We start from the raw sequence: 16,933 nt of genomic DNA on the forward strand, positions 1-16,933 counted from the left end.
TGACTAAAAATGAGGATATTTCTTTAGCTTGTTAGGATGCTCAAACAAGGAAAGCTGTGCTTTTCAGAATACCAGAGTTTACATATTTAGAAAAGTCGATTCACAGATGCTTTACTAATACGCTCTCCATATTGAGCTTGGATAGGCCTGAATATTTCTACATTGTACATACCTCACCTTTAAATTGATGTGTTTAACTCATTTATATAACTAGTTCTCAAAAACAAATCGCCACAACATGTTTTTCATCCATCATTCAGCCAGTTTCACCTGAGGCTGTACAATGTATTCCTGGGGCTTGTCATTTCACAGCGTATGCACAATAGAACAGCGTAACCAGTCCAACCCTTACAAAAACAAAACAGTGTGCATTCCACAAAAAATAATTCCATGGAGCTTACAAAGGCTTATAATACTCTTATTTCAGTGTGTGTTTCACATCTCTCATATTACTCCACTGTCCACTTTCACCCCATGGCTCTCACATTATCATATAATCTCCAATCAGTATTTTTTTTTATTTACATTCACATGCATTTACTTGTGTGGTAAGCAGGAAAACAAATCTCTTTACACAAGCCCCTGAGCACTGTGGGTTTATTATGCGATAAAGACCAGCTGTACATTAGCCCTTACATGTAGCATTGTATTTTCATAGTTTTACAGCAGGACTCACTTGGACACGAGGGAGAAGGCCTCGGCGCACACAGCAGGACACGCCACCAACTTGATGACCACGTGCTGAGCAACGGCTTGGTAATGTGCTTGAGATACTTTGTCCAGCACTGACGACAGGGTGTTCACATCTGCAGCTTTTGCACTCGGATCTCCACCAGCCGGGTCCAGTATGTTGCCACCATGCACCACCAACACCAGCACGTGAGTCTGACACTTCTTCTGGAACACAGATACGCAGATCAAAAAAAAAAATATCACAGTGGATTCCTGAAAGTGAAAATACTGAAGTTTTCTATTTGTTTTCATTTCTCAAATTACATTCTCTGCATAGGAATTTGAGTAAAAGAAACCCATTTAAACAATTATCGAATGTCATTCAGCTGATTTACTGACAGCGTGCACTTGAACTGGCATAACCCCACAAGTTTGTGCAAAACCTGATGATTCACATTGTTATCCCAGCATGATTTGAAAATTTTCCAAATGCCTTGTGTGTTTTAATCTGCTTGTTAAGTCTGACGTCACTGACGCACCATCACTTCCGGATCCAAACACTCTATCAGCAACAAAAATGTTAATATTCACCTTGTGCTGGAAAACTGCCAAAAAAACTTGATCCTAACCTTCAAGGGGGCATGCAACGGTGTTTCATGCATTCTGACTTCTTTACAATGTTAAATGTGCTGTCTTCTCATGCTTGACATGGTCAACTTGTCAAAAAACGAGTTGGACGTATGACATAGTATTTCTGAGCTCGATACACTCCCCCAGCGTTCGTATAGGTTTTGGAAGCTTTTTTTTCTAACATGAAAATCTGTTTTGTAACAACTTTACTTAGTCCCTTATTGGGCACTTCTCCCGTAAAAGCACGCCCTTGGCAAAGCGAAAGAAATAGGCCGCCCACGCCTCAACTGACAGGAAGATCTGCTTACCATCAAGATTGGCTGCGCTGCGTCAAGATTGGCTACACTGTGGACCCGCAGCACGTTACTCTTGCGATAGTGAGAGAAGTTGAGGTGTGTTTGTGTGTTCACGGCATTTCAGTGATGGATGTTATATAAACGGTGGATATAACGCTGGATTTGGAGATCGTTTGAAACCGATAGATGGAGCGGTTCCAGCGCTAAAAGATGCCGGACATGAACCGCACGAAGTAAGTGAAACCGAGTCATACGTCTGTGTTTTGTTGGCAATGGGTGCACACATGCTTTAGTTCCGCCACCATCCCCCCGCACGCGTCGTATGTTGACGGAAATAATCGTACAGCTGTGTCTTTTATAAATGTGATCAAACTAAAGACTCTACGGATATTTATAGGGTGCGATACTATTCTGTAAGGACTCAAGATTAACATGAAATATGCAGAAACTGTCTGAGTTATAGCCACTTTAATCTCCATAACAAATTCCCAGATGGCCGATTCATTTTTATGAATTTTTTAAAATATTGATGTCGGAGATTCCTTGAGTGTGTTTATGAAAGTTTAGCTTCAATATGTGATATGAATAAATAGTGCTCATAAATGGTTTTTTAAATGGTATCCTCTCTTGAAATGGGTTAATGTTTTGACCTGGGAATGGCTAAATCACATATATATATATATAGATAGATAGAGATAGAGCTTGCATTGGATGTTTTTTTTTTCTTAAAATCATTTTGCAATGTAGCCTATAATAATCCAACAGTTTTCGTTTATTCATATTTTTAGCGTATAGGCCTAACGTTGAATGACTTTTTAATGAACTGTTTTGTTGTAGGGGTACAGAGCAACTTACATTACATTCTTTTGGCAATCAGTTATAGGCCTAATATAGGCTATTCAATTTAAACTTTTTGTTTTAATTGACTTTGTTTTGCTCAATATTATTTAAAGTTGTATTGTATTTTATTGAAAAGCAAGACAAATTATAAAAAGCACATTTTGACCATTCAGTTTATGAAATAGTGAAAAAAATGGCTAAATAAATAGAAGAAATGCAAAAAACCATGTTCGGTGTTCGGTATTCGGCCAAGTGTTTCATTTTTATTCGGCTTCGGCCAAGAATTTTCATTTCGGTGCATCAAAATTAATTTTTCTTTTCTTTCTATGATTGTTTTAAAAAGTTTTGTCTATTTCCAGATTTAAATTAGACATCAAATTTCGAAATTTCCATGCAGTCTCAGGCTTCTAAATTCTACTAAAATGGAATTTTAAGACCAACAAGAAAATAAATATTCAAACTTGGTTTAGTTAAACACTAACGCAACCACGTTTGAAAAAAGAATCGAGCTGAATTTCACACTCTACAACATGCTTGAAATAACATCTTACCTCAGCTTCCTCTAGACCATCAATGCTTGTTTGAGGAACAAATTTCGGCCGTCTGAGATGGTACAGGCTCTCTATAGATGAGACAGAAAGAGAGATAAAGAGAAACATTAAAGCCACTTTGCACAGATAAACAACAAACTGAAGCACATTACTGATCACATAAAGCTGCACCTTTCATCAATGATTTCACCTTCTAATCATTCACCTAATTCTACAGAGTAATCAAAGCGTATGACTGAAATATACTCCAAAACAGACAATGTGTTTTTCACTCGCACCCGTCGAGTTTCTTCAAACCTTCACTGGCCTCCAGCCAAAGTTATTACCGCTCACCTTCACCATTCCACGCTCTAGTTTCTTCCTTTCTAGAGTCTCCACTCTGTTCTTCAGTTTCATTTTCACACTCATTTTGTGGCGGACCTCCAGCCACTCTGTCAGCATGAAGCTGGAGCCCATGTCCCCTTCACCAGCTTGAACCTCTAATCTGCTTTCAGACGTGAAATGTTGGACATTTGCACACCACAGGGTTTTCAGTCGATGAAGGTCTTGCCCTGAGTGTGCAGGTACTGTATAATTGAAAGAAATGTCTGTTTGCTCATTAATTTGTTTTAAAACAGCCCAGCAGCAGCAGCAGCAGCAGCGTGAAGATAAAGAACTTCTTTCTAGCACATAAAACATAACTGATTGATGATATGAATCATGTCAAACCTTCAACAGCTGTGCTTCAAAGGTACAGCACCCACTCATGTTTGAAAACAACAGCAGCCATGCAGATTTTTGTTTATCTGAACTATTGTATTTTTTGACAGTCATTTTGGTGCTTGCCCGGAATCCAATCCTGTAGTTTTCCTGTAATTTCGTAATGAGAAATTGTTCAAACAAACACTGTATTGATTTGGTTACGCATCCAGATAAACACTTTCACAGGCAAGTGGGGGAACGCACTTGGACCGCCATGATGATGTCATGACAGCCCGAGCTGGTATGACATCAAACAGACTGTGCCCGTGATAGACCAGGCAGTCTCTCTTAATCACATATTCACTCACTGCCAAATCACTGAGTCTCCAAGGAGCAATTGTATTCATGAAAAGCGATACCCGACTGCAGAAAACCCTTCCCATGAGGCTAAGCTCATCCCAGCTGCAGGCTTCCATTCACAGTGAAGAAAACAGGCGGGGAGCAGAGCTGTTTTCGCCAGTGCTCAACACTGTACACACTGCAAATCAGATGCTCTATTAGCAGGCTCAGTGCCACTTTCCTACTATGTCTGCTAACATACAAAGTAATTCAGCTTCACACATCAATGTTAGCGATGTCATGGAGGGTCTCACCCTATAGTTCAACTGCATCTGGTGCCACATAGATATAGACTAGATATATGGTGTATATAGACTGTCAAACAGAAACAGTGGTAAAAAAGACAGATTTACAAACACAGGCAGGCAGATAGACAGACAGACATATACTATACATATACAATATTGTTGAAAGTTTAGGGTAACTTCACTAAAATGTTTCTCATGCTCTTACAGTTTAATCTCTCTTACAATCGTTAATCTCATGAAGGTGTATGTTTAACTTTAAAGCAACACTTTGTAGTTTTTCAACCTTAAAATAATGTCTCAAAAAATGTTATTTCAGTGATAGAACAACTCTTAACTGGACGAACTCTTGTGTGATTGCATAATTAAATAAGTATGAGACAAAAGCTCATTCAGGGTCATTTTTGCACAGATATCTTTAATTTTAGGTTCTTTCTGGCAGTATTCTGTATGTTATATATCACGCAGTCAGTTGTTGCCAGCATCATATTTGTCACCAGTCAACTGTATGAAATGTAAGGTGACCTACGTATGTCTGGGGCGGGTTTGTTCAATGTAGAAATTTTTATCTATAATTATAATTAACACGTTACATGCACAGCCCTAATACATTTACATACATGTGTACTGTATAGATAGACACACAGACAATAGTTAATATTCTTCTTGTACACATCAGTAGTAGGGCTGCATAATGATTAATCGCGACTAATCGTTTGCAGAATAAAAGTTTTCGTTTACATAATATATGTTGGTGTACTGTGTGTGATAATTATGTATTTATAAATACACACACATGGATGCATGATTTTAAGAAAAAATATATTTAATATGTATATATAATATAAATTATATATCCAAATATAAAACATATCAAAAGTTACATATTTCTTAATTATATACAGTACATGCATGTACGTGTATTTATATATACATAATTATCATACGCAGTACACCAACATATATTATGTAAACAAAAAAGTTTATTCTGCAAACGATTAGTCGCGATTAATCGTTATGCAGCCCTAGCGGCACTTTGAGACCTTCTGTACTGGATCTACTTCAAGCAAAACTTCAGTGTTTATTCTAAGCATAGAGCTGTACTTTAGTGAATTTCATGTGAAAAGGAAATTCCACAGCAGGGGCTTAATACCAGAGCTGAGAGGACTCCGCAGAGAACTGCTGCTGCTTAGTTTCAATTGGCTCAAAGGGTGAGAATGTTACTGGAAAGAAATGGAGAGAAAAGGATGAAAAGCAATAACGACAGGACAATGAAATGACAAGGTGGGTGCAGAGCAAAACGAAAGGCAGAGTATTGATCCGACCCCGGCATTCGCACTACCTCTGCTCAAGAATGTCACTCCTTCATAAATTCAATGAGAACATTGTGTTCCGATTCACTCTGCTCTGGAGTTGCCTGTCAGTCCTGCTTTACCTCATGTCCTCTATTTCCCACCACCAGCCCAGTCACCTAGAACTGTCCCCTGCTGATTTATGACATCCTGTAAGGAGAAACAGTAGTGAGAAGATGAGGGACAGAGCAAATAGAAACAGAGAGAGAATGAGGGAAAGCATGTGATGGAGAGACAGGACAGATGATCCAATAAAGGAGAAGCTACTGTAAAACTGTAGCTCTACAAACTAATTAACAAATACATTTCAAAATTGTGTCAAACAAAGTGCTATTGTGCAAGATGTTGAAGCACATCCCCCCGGCTATGAGAGAAAGCTCAAGGGAGAAAAAATAAGAATATAAGAGAGATTGAAAGTCATTAAAAGAGAAGCATGTTTATGAAATGCATTCATGCGGTAAACATCAATGTGTTGCCAAAAATACTGTACCACCTGCGCTCACAGATCTGTTTAAGTAATGCAGAGACTGAAAGGAACAATGAACAGTCAACTTCAAGTAAATGTAGAGATTACATCATCACATACATCTAACCCTGACGTACATGCAGTCGTTCAGCTATCTTAGCAGAGACAGGAACCGTCGACGTGAATGAATGTCCAAAAAAGATGCTTTATTTATACAGTAATATGTCAGTCAAACTCAAATAGTAAAGGACAGAATATTACATGATCATAATCCGATCCCTAAACCATTCATGAGGTTATTCAAGTCATGTGAAAATTTGAGTCCAAATTGTTCTGCACATCCATATGCAACAAAATCAACTGCGATTAGAGAAGAATAATGAAATCTGAAGTCATTTGTGAAAAAAAGACACACCCGACCTCTCATATCAACATGGAAACCAGCACTCTCAGTCCTACTCGATTATAAATCTATTTAAATTGGCTTCAATGGAACACTCCAATCTCCATCAGACTCAACCAACCTCATGTGAGCACATTAATGGAGTACCTCAAAGATGACAAATTTTTGTATGCAAACTCCGAAAGCCTGTTAGCATTTTAGGCCTTCCAGTTCCATCGCCCCAAAGACTGTTTTTTTTTTAATGTTTTTGTTGTTGTTGTAAATCACCTAAAATAAGGTCTGTGGCAAACAAAGCCTCTAAATATTTTCACGTTTTAATCTATGACAAAACACACCAATGATAACCTTCTTGTGATTTTTATAACCTTTATTGCGTCTTTAAAACGATGGTTTCTAACAAGTTACTAAAAGCGACTGCTTCCTTTGGCGGGGACGTTAAGACGTCATCACGCATATAAATCTCACAAATAATGCAACATGGGCACAAATGTCTAAAATCATTGATGGGGATTCATTAATGGAGCACGTTTTTAATAAAGTTTGAAAACGTTGTCAGAGGCTAGGTGGTCGTGACGTTGATATCGAGCGACCACAGTGTAGTCTGTTTATAGCCTCGTGTTAGCGTTTTACTTCTGCCGATTTGATTAACGTGTAAACATCATTGTTAATTGCAGATCTTATTTTGTGCGATCTTTCAAATGTAAAATGCTTTCGATCGAGGGAACCAGCGCGGCGCTAACTTTCGGGTTGGCCTACGTAAATAGGTCATCTCTGAGGTACTCAATTCATCTTATACCAGGCCAGAGGTCTGCAACCTTTTGAAAAGTACCATTTTTCACTAATCACTGCACCACATCAACCCAATAAAATATTTTGATGTTGCCTTTTTCTGTGGTGCTGGATGCTGTTTTCTTTGCAGCATGAACAAATCATGCAAATGACAACCTCACAGTTTACAGCTTTATTTGCCCTGCCGTTGTCATGCATGTTTGAGATACGCATCGTGTGGTGATAACTTCACGCACTCATTCTCTTAATGATGCCATTTCGGGTGTCACCGTCATTGTGTTTTGTATGTCAAACTCAAAGTACTGATTTTTTAATGACAACATGTTCTTGCAAAGATTCCACTCCATATTAATACAACAATCTAAAAACAACAAAAAGCCAACTAAATTGCATCACAGCTGTGTGTGTAAGGGCAGAGAATTTGAAACGTGTACTAATATTAGGGTCGTGACTTACAGTACACTTGTAACCTCTGGATTATTAAGACACTGAAGCCAAAACAACAGTAACAGGATTTGACACGGTGTGACATTTATTAAACCGGTAGACGCTGTCACTATCACTATGACATTGGCCTCACTATGACATGGGAAAGGTTTGTGATTTCAGGAAGGGCACAGTAGACATTCATGACCATCTGTTTGCCAGCCATCACACCTGGTTGAAGCAAATCCCAGGTGCAGAATGTTAAAAATAGCAGCTTACAATTTATCATATTTGCCATGGACAGCAATGTGCTCTTTGGAAACATTCTCAACATATCCACAACTTTATCTCACACGCACGCACACATTAACCACCAAACTGCATTTATCCACAAATTCACTGGAAAAGCACATATAAGCTAAATTCAACCTGAAGTCTGATGTGACTGAAGCAGAGCAGTGAGCACATTGTCCAGCTGTGTTTAGACAAGTCCATGCATTCTCACTACAGGATAGAACACCGGTCCACCAGGGTCCTCACCTCTCCGCCTCCACATCCTCACAAGACCAAAACGCATCAACCAGGGAAGATACGCCACAACAGGGTCTGCTTGCAATGCTGATACAAAACAAGCTCATTTCTTTAGGATACAGATGCATTTCAACAGCATCTACCTTCCCATTGACAAATGATACCCTTCAGCTTCCTTTCTGAAGTAGTGTTGTCTCTTTTATCAGAGATTGTTTACTCTCTGTTCCAGCACGAGATAATCCATCATAACAGACTGGCTTCTTTGAATTTATGCAGTGGCACATAGACATGCAATGTGTATGGAATAATAAAATACAATATACAATATAATATAAAATACTGTATATACACACACACAATAGTGCCAGTACGCTACATCGTATGCATATTTTGATCTAATGGCTCCCTTCTCCACCAATATTTCTCTCAGTGGTTTCATTTTATTGTTCCTAGCTTCTCGTCTCTTCGGTTTTCCCTGCTTGGGACATTCTGCATTTAAATGGAGAAAGAAAAAGTAATTAAACAGGAATTAGCGTGTGAGGGAGATTGTGCCTGCAAGAGGCATAAGTCGAAAAACATTGAGGCGGGAGCTCGCGTGGGGCAGAATACAGATGAGGCGAGTATGAGCGCTCGGCCGCTGTGCGGAACCGGCAGTGACGGCCGCGGCTCCTCTGATAAGCTGAGCAGATAATGTGTTTGATTGGATCAGGGGTCTTACTTTCTGCTTTAATTACTATTCTGTGCTAATGTATTCAGCCTGAGCTCTAATCACAAGCCGGACGGCATGTCGAACAGCATTTGTTTTTGTAACAATGCCACGGACTAGGTGATTTACATTTGAAAACTTGAGTAAAATGTTAAGGCGAACAGAAAATTGAATAGGTTTTTGTTATTATGCAACAAAACAAATCAAAAGGCAATAGACTCTTGTTTTTAATTAACTTGACTGTGAAAACAAGATGAGATTTGGTACTTCCTGTTCATCTTAACAGTGGAATAGTGGCTCTTATGCGTACAACCGGAATGCGAAATGTGAATCGCCCCTTAATTTCTTTTTTCTGATTAACACTGAAAGAGATATTTGGAAGAATGCTTGTAACCAAACAGTTCTTGGCCACCAATGACAAGCACAGTAGGAAAAATGACAATGGTAGTCAAAAGTGGCCTAGAGCTTTTTGCTTTCCTACATTCTTCAGAATATATTCTTTTGTGTTCAACAGAACAAAGACATTTATAAAGCCATTTTTCCTACTATGGAAGTCAATGGTGGCCAAGAACTGTTTGGTTACAAGCATTCTTCCAAATATCTTTCTCTGTGTTCATCAAAACAAAGAAATTGATCAAATTTGGAACTTGAGGGTGAGTAAATGAAGACAGAAGTTTCATTTTTGGGTCAACTGTTCCATTAAATGTATTTTCTGTATATCTGTTGCTTTGATGGACATGCTCACATCCCGCAACCAATACACGCTCAACAAAAATGAAAGAATTTTGGTTGTTTTGCTGCTGGATCACTGAGAACACCCTTTTAAAATGTTACATAGATGAAAATGAGAATAGAGAGGACGGAGAAATTGCTTTTTTGGCAGGTCTAGTCTATTGCATTGTTTTCAGAGTTCCAGCACAGTGGCAGATTTTGGAGAGAGAAACAGAGCTGTCCAATATTTACCAACAGGGTTGACACAACAGGAAGGAAAGTAGGGGGGGAAATGAGCAAAGCCAGAGCCAGAGATAAAAGACAGAGCTAAAGAAGGCAAGAGCTCCACATTGAACAGCATCATGCAGTTTAAATGGTCTCTCCAACAAGGCTTTGCCAATTGATGTCCTCACTGTTGTTTCACAGGGACTGTCCTCCAACAACCACCTGTGCTCTTATAAACAAGCATCACAATGTCTACACAATGGCTTTTTAGACAGCTACAGTAATAAACACTTAAAATCAAAATGATTAAGCAATGCCACTGATTGAAACGTAATTACATGAGCAAGCAAATGTGTAAAAAGAGAACCTTCACCCTGAACTGCTGCACAGGGATGCGCAGTTTTCCAAGACTGTTACAGATCCCAAAATCCCCGAACTGTCTGACTAACAGGCTTCAGCTGTCACGATTCTTAAAATAATCAGGTCATCAATGAGGTCATCATACAGTACTTTGGGAAGCTCTAGACTGATGAGATTTGTACTTGTAAGGAAGTGCAATTAACTAAAGCGTCTACTTAAAAAAGTCCTTAACAGCCGTCGTTACATTGATTTATTGAATGTTAAAATCAAGCGATGAGAAATGGTAGAATAGACGATATATAAATCAGATTATCAAAGCACCTGCTGCTTTGAGAGAGCAAGAATAGATGCAATAAGAGCAATCCCTCAACATCTATGCCTTTACAAGCCAGTCAAGTACAGCTGGATACAAAGAGCTTGTTTGACTGATAAAAAGCCAGACAGCGACACGGCATAAAAGGTACATGTACTTCTAAGTAAAAACTAAAATTAAAAAAAAGTCTTCTTATGTAACTGTCTGTATTACTGATTTTATAACATTTGACATCAATGAACATCTGGGCTTGATTAGAAAGACTATAGAGGTGGGTGGTATATACAACCTGCTTTACGATAGGAGTAATTCTATTTTGCCGTTATGATATATAGCACGAAATGGTTATATATGGCTAATTTGGTGTAAATGAGGTGACTAAAGACAAACAAATCACTGAAACTTTAGATACAAAACTCAAGTCGATGTCATAACACAATGTCAACTGTATAACGTTTAGCCTGATAACTAAATGGCAGAGTGGGTAGTGTAGTGATGTCTGATTAAGGTAAGAACCTTCTGTCATCCAACTGTTTCAGAACCATACACGGATCAATCAGGGAACCTAAATCTACAACAGTATCAGACAATATCCAGGCGGCATTGCTGAATTCAAGCTGGCTTAAATCTGAAGGAGAGGACCACCTAGCTGCACTGGAAAGGAGCTTTACCAGGGCAGGGTTTTCTAATGAATGCCGGTCTTCAGCACACCAGGTAGAAGACTCTATATTTGACCGGGTAATTAATCTGGAAGCCTTGAGTGCCCTCCGCCAGTGCCGTTGCGACGGGGTGGCCTGGGGGGATTACTTATGTTTTGCCAAAAGCCCCTGATCATTTTGAAGATTAAAAACATTTCACTTCAGAATTAAATGAATGTATATTATTATCACTTCTAAAATGTTTTCGTGACGCGGGTTGTGGTAGGTTAGCGTTATTTTACACCATTAAACGCAGCTCCAAAGCGCTTGTTGTATCGCGCTGTTAAACAGTACCTGATTCTGCCAGGAGGTGTCACTGTTTCAACTAACATCCTTCAAGAGCTGATGAGTTATAATACAGCTAATCTGCTAAATATATTAGCCTAATTATTTCTAAATTCGAAGCGTAATTTTTTTTACTGTTAGATGCTCAAGCTAATAGGTTGGCAAGAGAATTTTGTGTTCAGGGCTGTGTTTCCCAAAAGCATCATAAGCCTACGTTGATCGTAGCTCCATTGATGACAATGGTTCAAAGACCAACTTAAGGTTACGATGCTTTTGGGAAACGCAGCCCAAATCATTTTAAGTCTCTTTGCAGTGTATTGTACTGCTCTTGTGGACCAGGTTTAAAAGGCTGAGTCTAGATTCTCAGAATGCCATGATTGTCAGTTATTAGGCATAGTTTGTGTGATACCAGCCACCTATATGATATAACTGAATGTCTACTATATTGGTATTCCTTTTACATAACGTGTTTAAATCAAAAGTAGTAAAAAGGGGGTTGGGGGTGAATCAGTTATATTCTCATCATATTTCTGTAGTTCAATTAGCATTGCGCTAGCAACTCTTAAGTCATGGGTTCTATCCCAGGGAACATACATACTGATAAAATACATGTACTGTATAGACTAAATGCACTGTTAGTCGCTTTTGATAAAAACATCTGGCAAACGCATAAATGTAAATGTTCTCAGGGGGCTAAGCCCCCTATCCCTTCTCAGAGCCATTGAGAGAGAGAGTCGCGTCAACTCCGTTGACTCCAATGGAACAGTTTTTTCACAGCAATGGAGGCTCTCAATAGTTCCTGGAAGTTACTAGAAACGCATGGAGCTGCGACTAAACAGACCAACTGAGGTAAACTTTTAACCCATTTAAAGATGAAAGCCATTTAATGAATTAAAAAAATGAAAGAAATAAAGCATTTTAAAGAGAAAACATAAATTCCTGGAACTATCTGAAGGCTCCATGAATCACGTGACGCTCCAGCGTTTTGGACTTCCATTGGCAGAACTCTCTCTCTCAATGGCTCTGTCCCCTCCAACCCTAGCAATACCCCTGCCCTCCGCCAACACTTAATAATGTCAATAACGTCTCAACTATAATGGACTATACGGAATCACATTCATGCTGCAATTTAAAGCTATGCTTAGAAACAATTATTCTCTTTGCACTAAAATGATTGAAGTCTACAAAGATACAGTACACAAGAGTATTTGAAGTGTTCAGATGCAAAACCCTCTAAATCCTCTTCGTTTCAAATGAGCTTTTTTATCAGGCTCCTACATTCACTTTCAGCAATACCATATTTCAGACTGGGCAGAGTGTGGCATTTAGCTGGTTCTGAAGCAAAATTATTTGAGTAACGTATACTGTGGAGAGTATTCACTCAACATCGTATTCTCATTTTTAACAGAGGTGGCTTTTAGAGGGTTTTGCATCTGAAATCTTCATTTGGTCCCTTAGAGATCTAAACCATAGCTTCAGTTTTCTATAGGAATAGGAAGGAAATAAAAAATAATCAAATGTTGACTGACATGTTGATGTTGATGAAAGCTAAAAGAAATAACACTGAAAATTATATAAGAATAAATAAAATATTCCACTCAAAGTCTTAAACATAAATGCACAAATTGAATTGTTTTAGATACACAAATAGAATTGTTTTAGATAAAGAAATAGAAAAATATGAAATGAATAGAAAAAGTAAAAGAAAAGCTACCTCTGTGGGAAAATGTCTAGCATCATTTAAAGATGGTACTTGTAAACAATGAAACACATTTTTAAATACACTGTAAAAAAATCCTGTAATTTTTGTTTAAATTTTCTGGCAGCTGGGGTGCCAGAAATAAACCATAAAATAACAGATTTTTCATTTTTTCCTGTAAAACGAAGTTTTTCCTTTTATTCTTCTAAGTCTTTTTTTCTGCAATTTGACGATTTTTGACCTCATTTCAAAATACGCCAAAAGGCTGTAAAAAACAGTAAAATTCTGTAAAATAACTGTACTTTTTTACTGTATGTCACTACTTAGACTTTGCATATCATTTAGTATCAAGCGCACCATTTAGCATCAAGCACACCATTTGATACAAAGATCAACCCTATCCTTAAGTTCAGGTAATAGGCTTACTGGATGAAGAAAATTAAATGAGATTCAAGTTAAACCCAGACCTTGCAAACAAAACTATAAACACAAAGCTCGCCTCATACTTGATTTTTTGGCATAATGAGTGCATTTCTTTTGGACTGAGTCGCTGTATTAAATCACAGCACCGTTCCTGAGAAAGGCATTTATGCTTGATAAACAATTTCAGGAAAGGGACAGTTTAAGGCAAACATCACTTTCATCTTCCAGGAAAAAGCGCCAACAGCTTTCTAGTATACGGCACTTGAAAATGAGCTGATAGGGGCTTGGCAGGGTCAACGCCCGCCTCTCACTTAGCTCATTTATCACTCTTTCGCATCGGCTTAAGTCTCTTTCCTCCTGAGTGTGGTCCAATAGACCAATCATATTTCACACGGGAGAAAAACAAAAAGTGCAAGAAAAGGCCACATGAATAATTGATGGGGAAGGGGATCTATATCGAGAATATTGACATGCTCAGTCAAAATGGCTCTTAGTCTTTTCACAAAAAATATATGAAATATATGAGAACTCATATTCAATAAAGAAAGAATTTCGGATTTTTATTAAAAAAAATGAAATCAACTGTAGCTGTGAAGTTTTTTTATAATGACTTTTCATCACTGGCATCACCCGATATGAAAAAGCAAATCGATACGTAATTGCTGTAACTGCATCTGCCACGAGCAATAAATCACAGGAGAAGTTCACGATCAATCCTTAAAGAAGTTTCTTCCTAACACTGAGATGGTGAAAAACAACACACCATTTACAAACAATCATAACATTACATAGCAGAACATCCAATGAGAAATATAGTGGTTTATAGCAAAGCTCACAGATCACATGGAACATTAAAGCAATATCACAATAGGATGTTACGGTCATATATCAGCCTGACTTTGATTCAGCCATAGACACAAAGCCGCAGGTAATTATCATCATTATGAATGTGATATTGCTTTAATATGGTTACAGAAGTAAAACTAAAGCTCGCAAACAACAATAATGCTGTTGCTAGCATCAAGAAAGAAACATTGACTCATACTACAGAGTAAGAAAAATCAATAGAGACAGCTAATAGCTAATGCCGTTTAATGCTTTTTGAAGTTTGTTTCATCTATTTTTACTGTTAATGAAAATGTCTGTTTGAAAACCAGGTGGTTGAACAATGTTTGTGACATGGAGTTTAATGTCAAACATAATGAGAAGTGTTTTAAAATGTCATTTCAGATTAGACTCTCCCTTGTTCTTGAGGTTATGGGGTAGGATTTTGGACATTTTGATGAGTACCTGACAGATTAATTAAATTCCTTCAACATTTTCAGTGGCTTCATGTACATAAACATCATTTCATAAGCTCTTACCTTGAGTCTGGTCGATGTGGCCCAGTGTTTCTATCTGTTCAACGAGATCATTCGAGTTCCACTGACTCATCCCCAAAAGCATGGCCGTCTTACCCTCCAGCACCTCTGAAACACAACACACACACATACACATCCGATGAGACATGAGCAGAAAAAAGCGTCAGTCAATCATTTAGATCACGGTCAGAAAGATCCAGACAATGTCATTGGATTCTAAACTAAGCGCATTTCCGATCGGAAATTTCACGTGGAGCTCAGCGGTGCATCAAAGTCCATTAAGATTCATCAAATTATCTTTAAATACAGGCACAGCTATGAAGTGATGTCTGGCTAATGGACACAGAGTGAGGGATCAGCCACTCTGCAGGTCCTTGTGAGAAATCCCCCCGAGTTCTTGATTGAGGGCTGGACGAAGATGTTGGCTTTATGATTCAGTTTGTCGCAGAATGTTGTGCGTCTAATGCCATGTCGGATCCCCCAGGCTGTTTTGTCAGTGTGAAAGAGAGGCAGCGACAGGATTCCGTCAGGCCTGCTCATCTGCATCACACGCCCAAACCACCGCTTGTCTCACGATGCTTGCACGACTGTCAGTTGAACAATTTTTTCTGGTTCATATAGAGCTGAAATCAGTTTTTTTGGTCCATCTTCCAACGATCCAATCAGTTCTCAATGTGGTAAAACAAGACCCGCCCTACATTTTTTTTCTAATTTCAGAAGCCCTTTCACTCATATGTCAGGATACAGAAAAGAATACCATAGTTACTTCTGGTTCATGTCCACTTTAAAATAGTATTTATATATTTATAGAGAAACCCCAATTCATCAACATTCAGAAACATCTAAAACAGATTTGCATGTGTAAAGGCACCTAGTAAATATGGCGGAAATGTTGCATAAGAACTCTTTGCACCCACATACAGTAAGAACACTTGTCTGCATGAGATCTTCTATGATCTGAGGCCTTTCAGCTGAAAGGGTTTTAAATCATAATCCAAATACTGGGAGTTACTGAGACATGTCAAACGGAACGATGGTTGGAGGGAGTGGGAAGAACATAGAGCTTGTGAAGTGTGAAATGAGCTTAGAGCAAAAGCAAGGAACAACAGCAGTCTGGTGCCTGAAATAGAGACAACGTCCTATTTGAGGAAATGAAGCAACACAAGACAATACACAAATGTTATTGCAAGAGTGTGCAACGGAAGGATGAGAGCCAAGTGTTCTAAATCACTAGTGGGAGATAAAAGGAAAACTCGGTGGAGGAGAGAAAACAATCATGTAAAACTGTGCTGCCATGCTTTCGAAATAGCTTGATGGGAACGGTAAGGACAGCAAAATATGTCATTTTAGTGGGTTTATAATCTGTACCACTATGTAGTAAAAAACGTGTGTAACTCTCACAGTACTCAATTCTCTTACAGAAAGCACTGCAGCTATGGAATTCCAAAAGTGACAATATAAAAAATAAATAAATACAAAAATAAATCCATGAAGAAATGTAAAAAAGCAAAAATAAATGAGTATTTATACTTTTTTTTCCTTATTTATGGGTAATTATATATTTTTTCACGCTTATTTATTTTTTCATTTATTTATTTATACATTTATTTATTTCCACTTTTATTTATTTCCACATTTATTCATGTATATATGTATTTATTCCTACATTTATTTATTTTTACATTTATTTATTTCTACATTTATTTATTTATGTATTTCTTTGTCTGTATGCTAATGAGTGGGGGCGTGTTTCACCTCAGACATTAGCAATCGATCTCAGAGCGGCGGTGCTGAAGCTTTGAGGCCACAGGGACACCTTGTGGTGTGACCAAACGAAACGAGGTTGACGAAGTTGCATAGAGAAGGCAATC

At 38.2% G+C, this 16,933-nt stretch overlaps 1 protein-coding gene across 4 annotated transcripts in view; it reads right to left on the bottom strand.

The window, feature by feature from the left end:
• Positions 1-16,933, bottom strand: part of pitpnm3 (PITPNM family member 3) — a 77,994-nt gene that overhangs the window by 31,315 nt on the left and 29,746 nt on the right. For 3 of the 4 annotated variants that reach the window (XM_057350706.1, XM_057350704.1, XM_057350703.1), the window contains exons 3-5: positions 15,066-15,170; positions 2,990-3,060; positions 677-897 (exon numbers count right to left, since the gene is read on the bottom strand). In XM_057350706.1, the coding sequence (XP_057206689.1) occupies positions 677-897; positions 2,990-3,060; positions 15,066-15,170 (397 nt within the window). The remainder of the gene's footprint in view (positions 1-676; positions 898-2,989; positions 3,061-15,065; positions 15,171-16,933) is intronic. The other variant, XM_057350705.1, reaches the window with a different exon arrangement.

This window comes from Triplophysa rosa, linkage group LG14 (assembly GCF_024868665.1).
Source record: "Triplophysa rosa linkage group LG14, Trosa_1v2, whole genome shotgun sequence".
NCBI classification, from domain to species: domain Eukaryota; kingdom Metazoa; phylum Chordata; class Actinopteri; order Cypriniformes; family Nemacheilidae; genus Triplophysa; species Triplophysa rosa.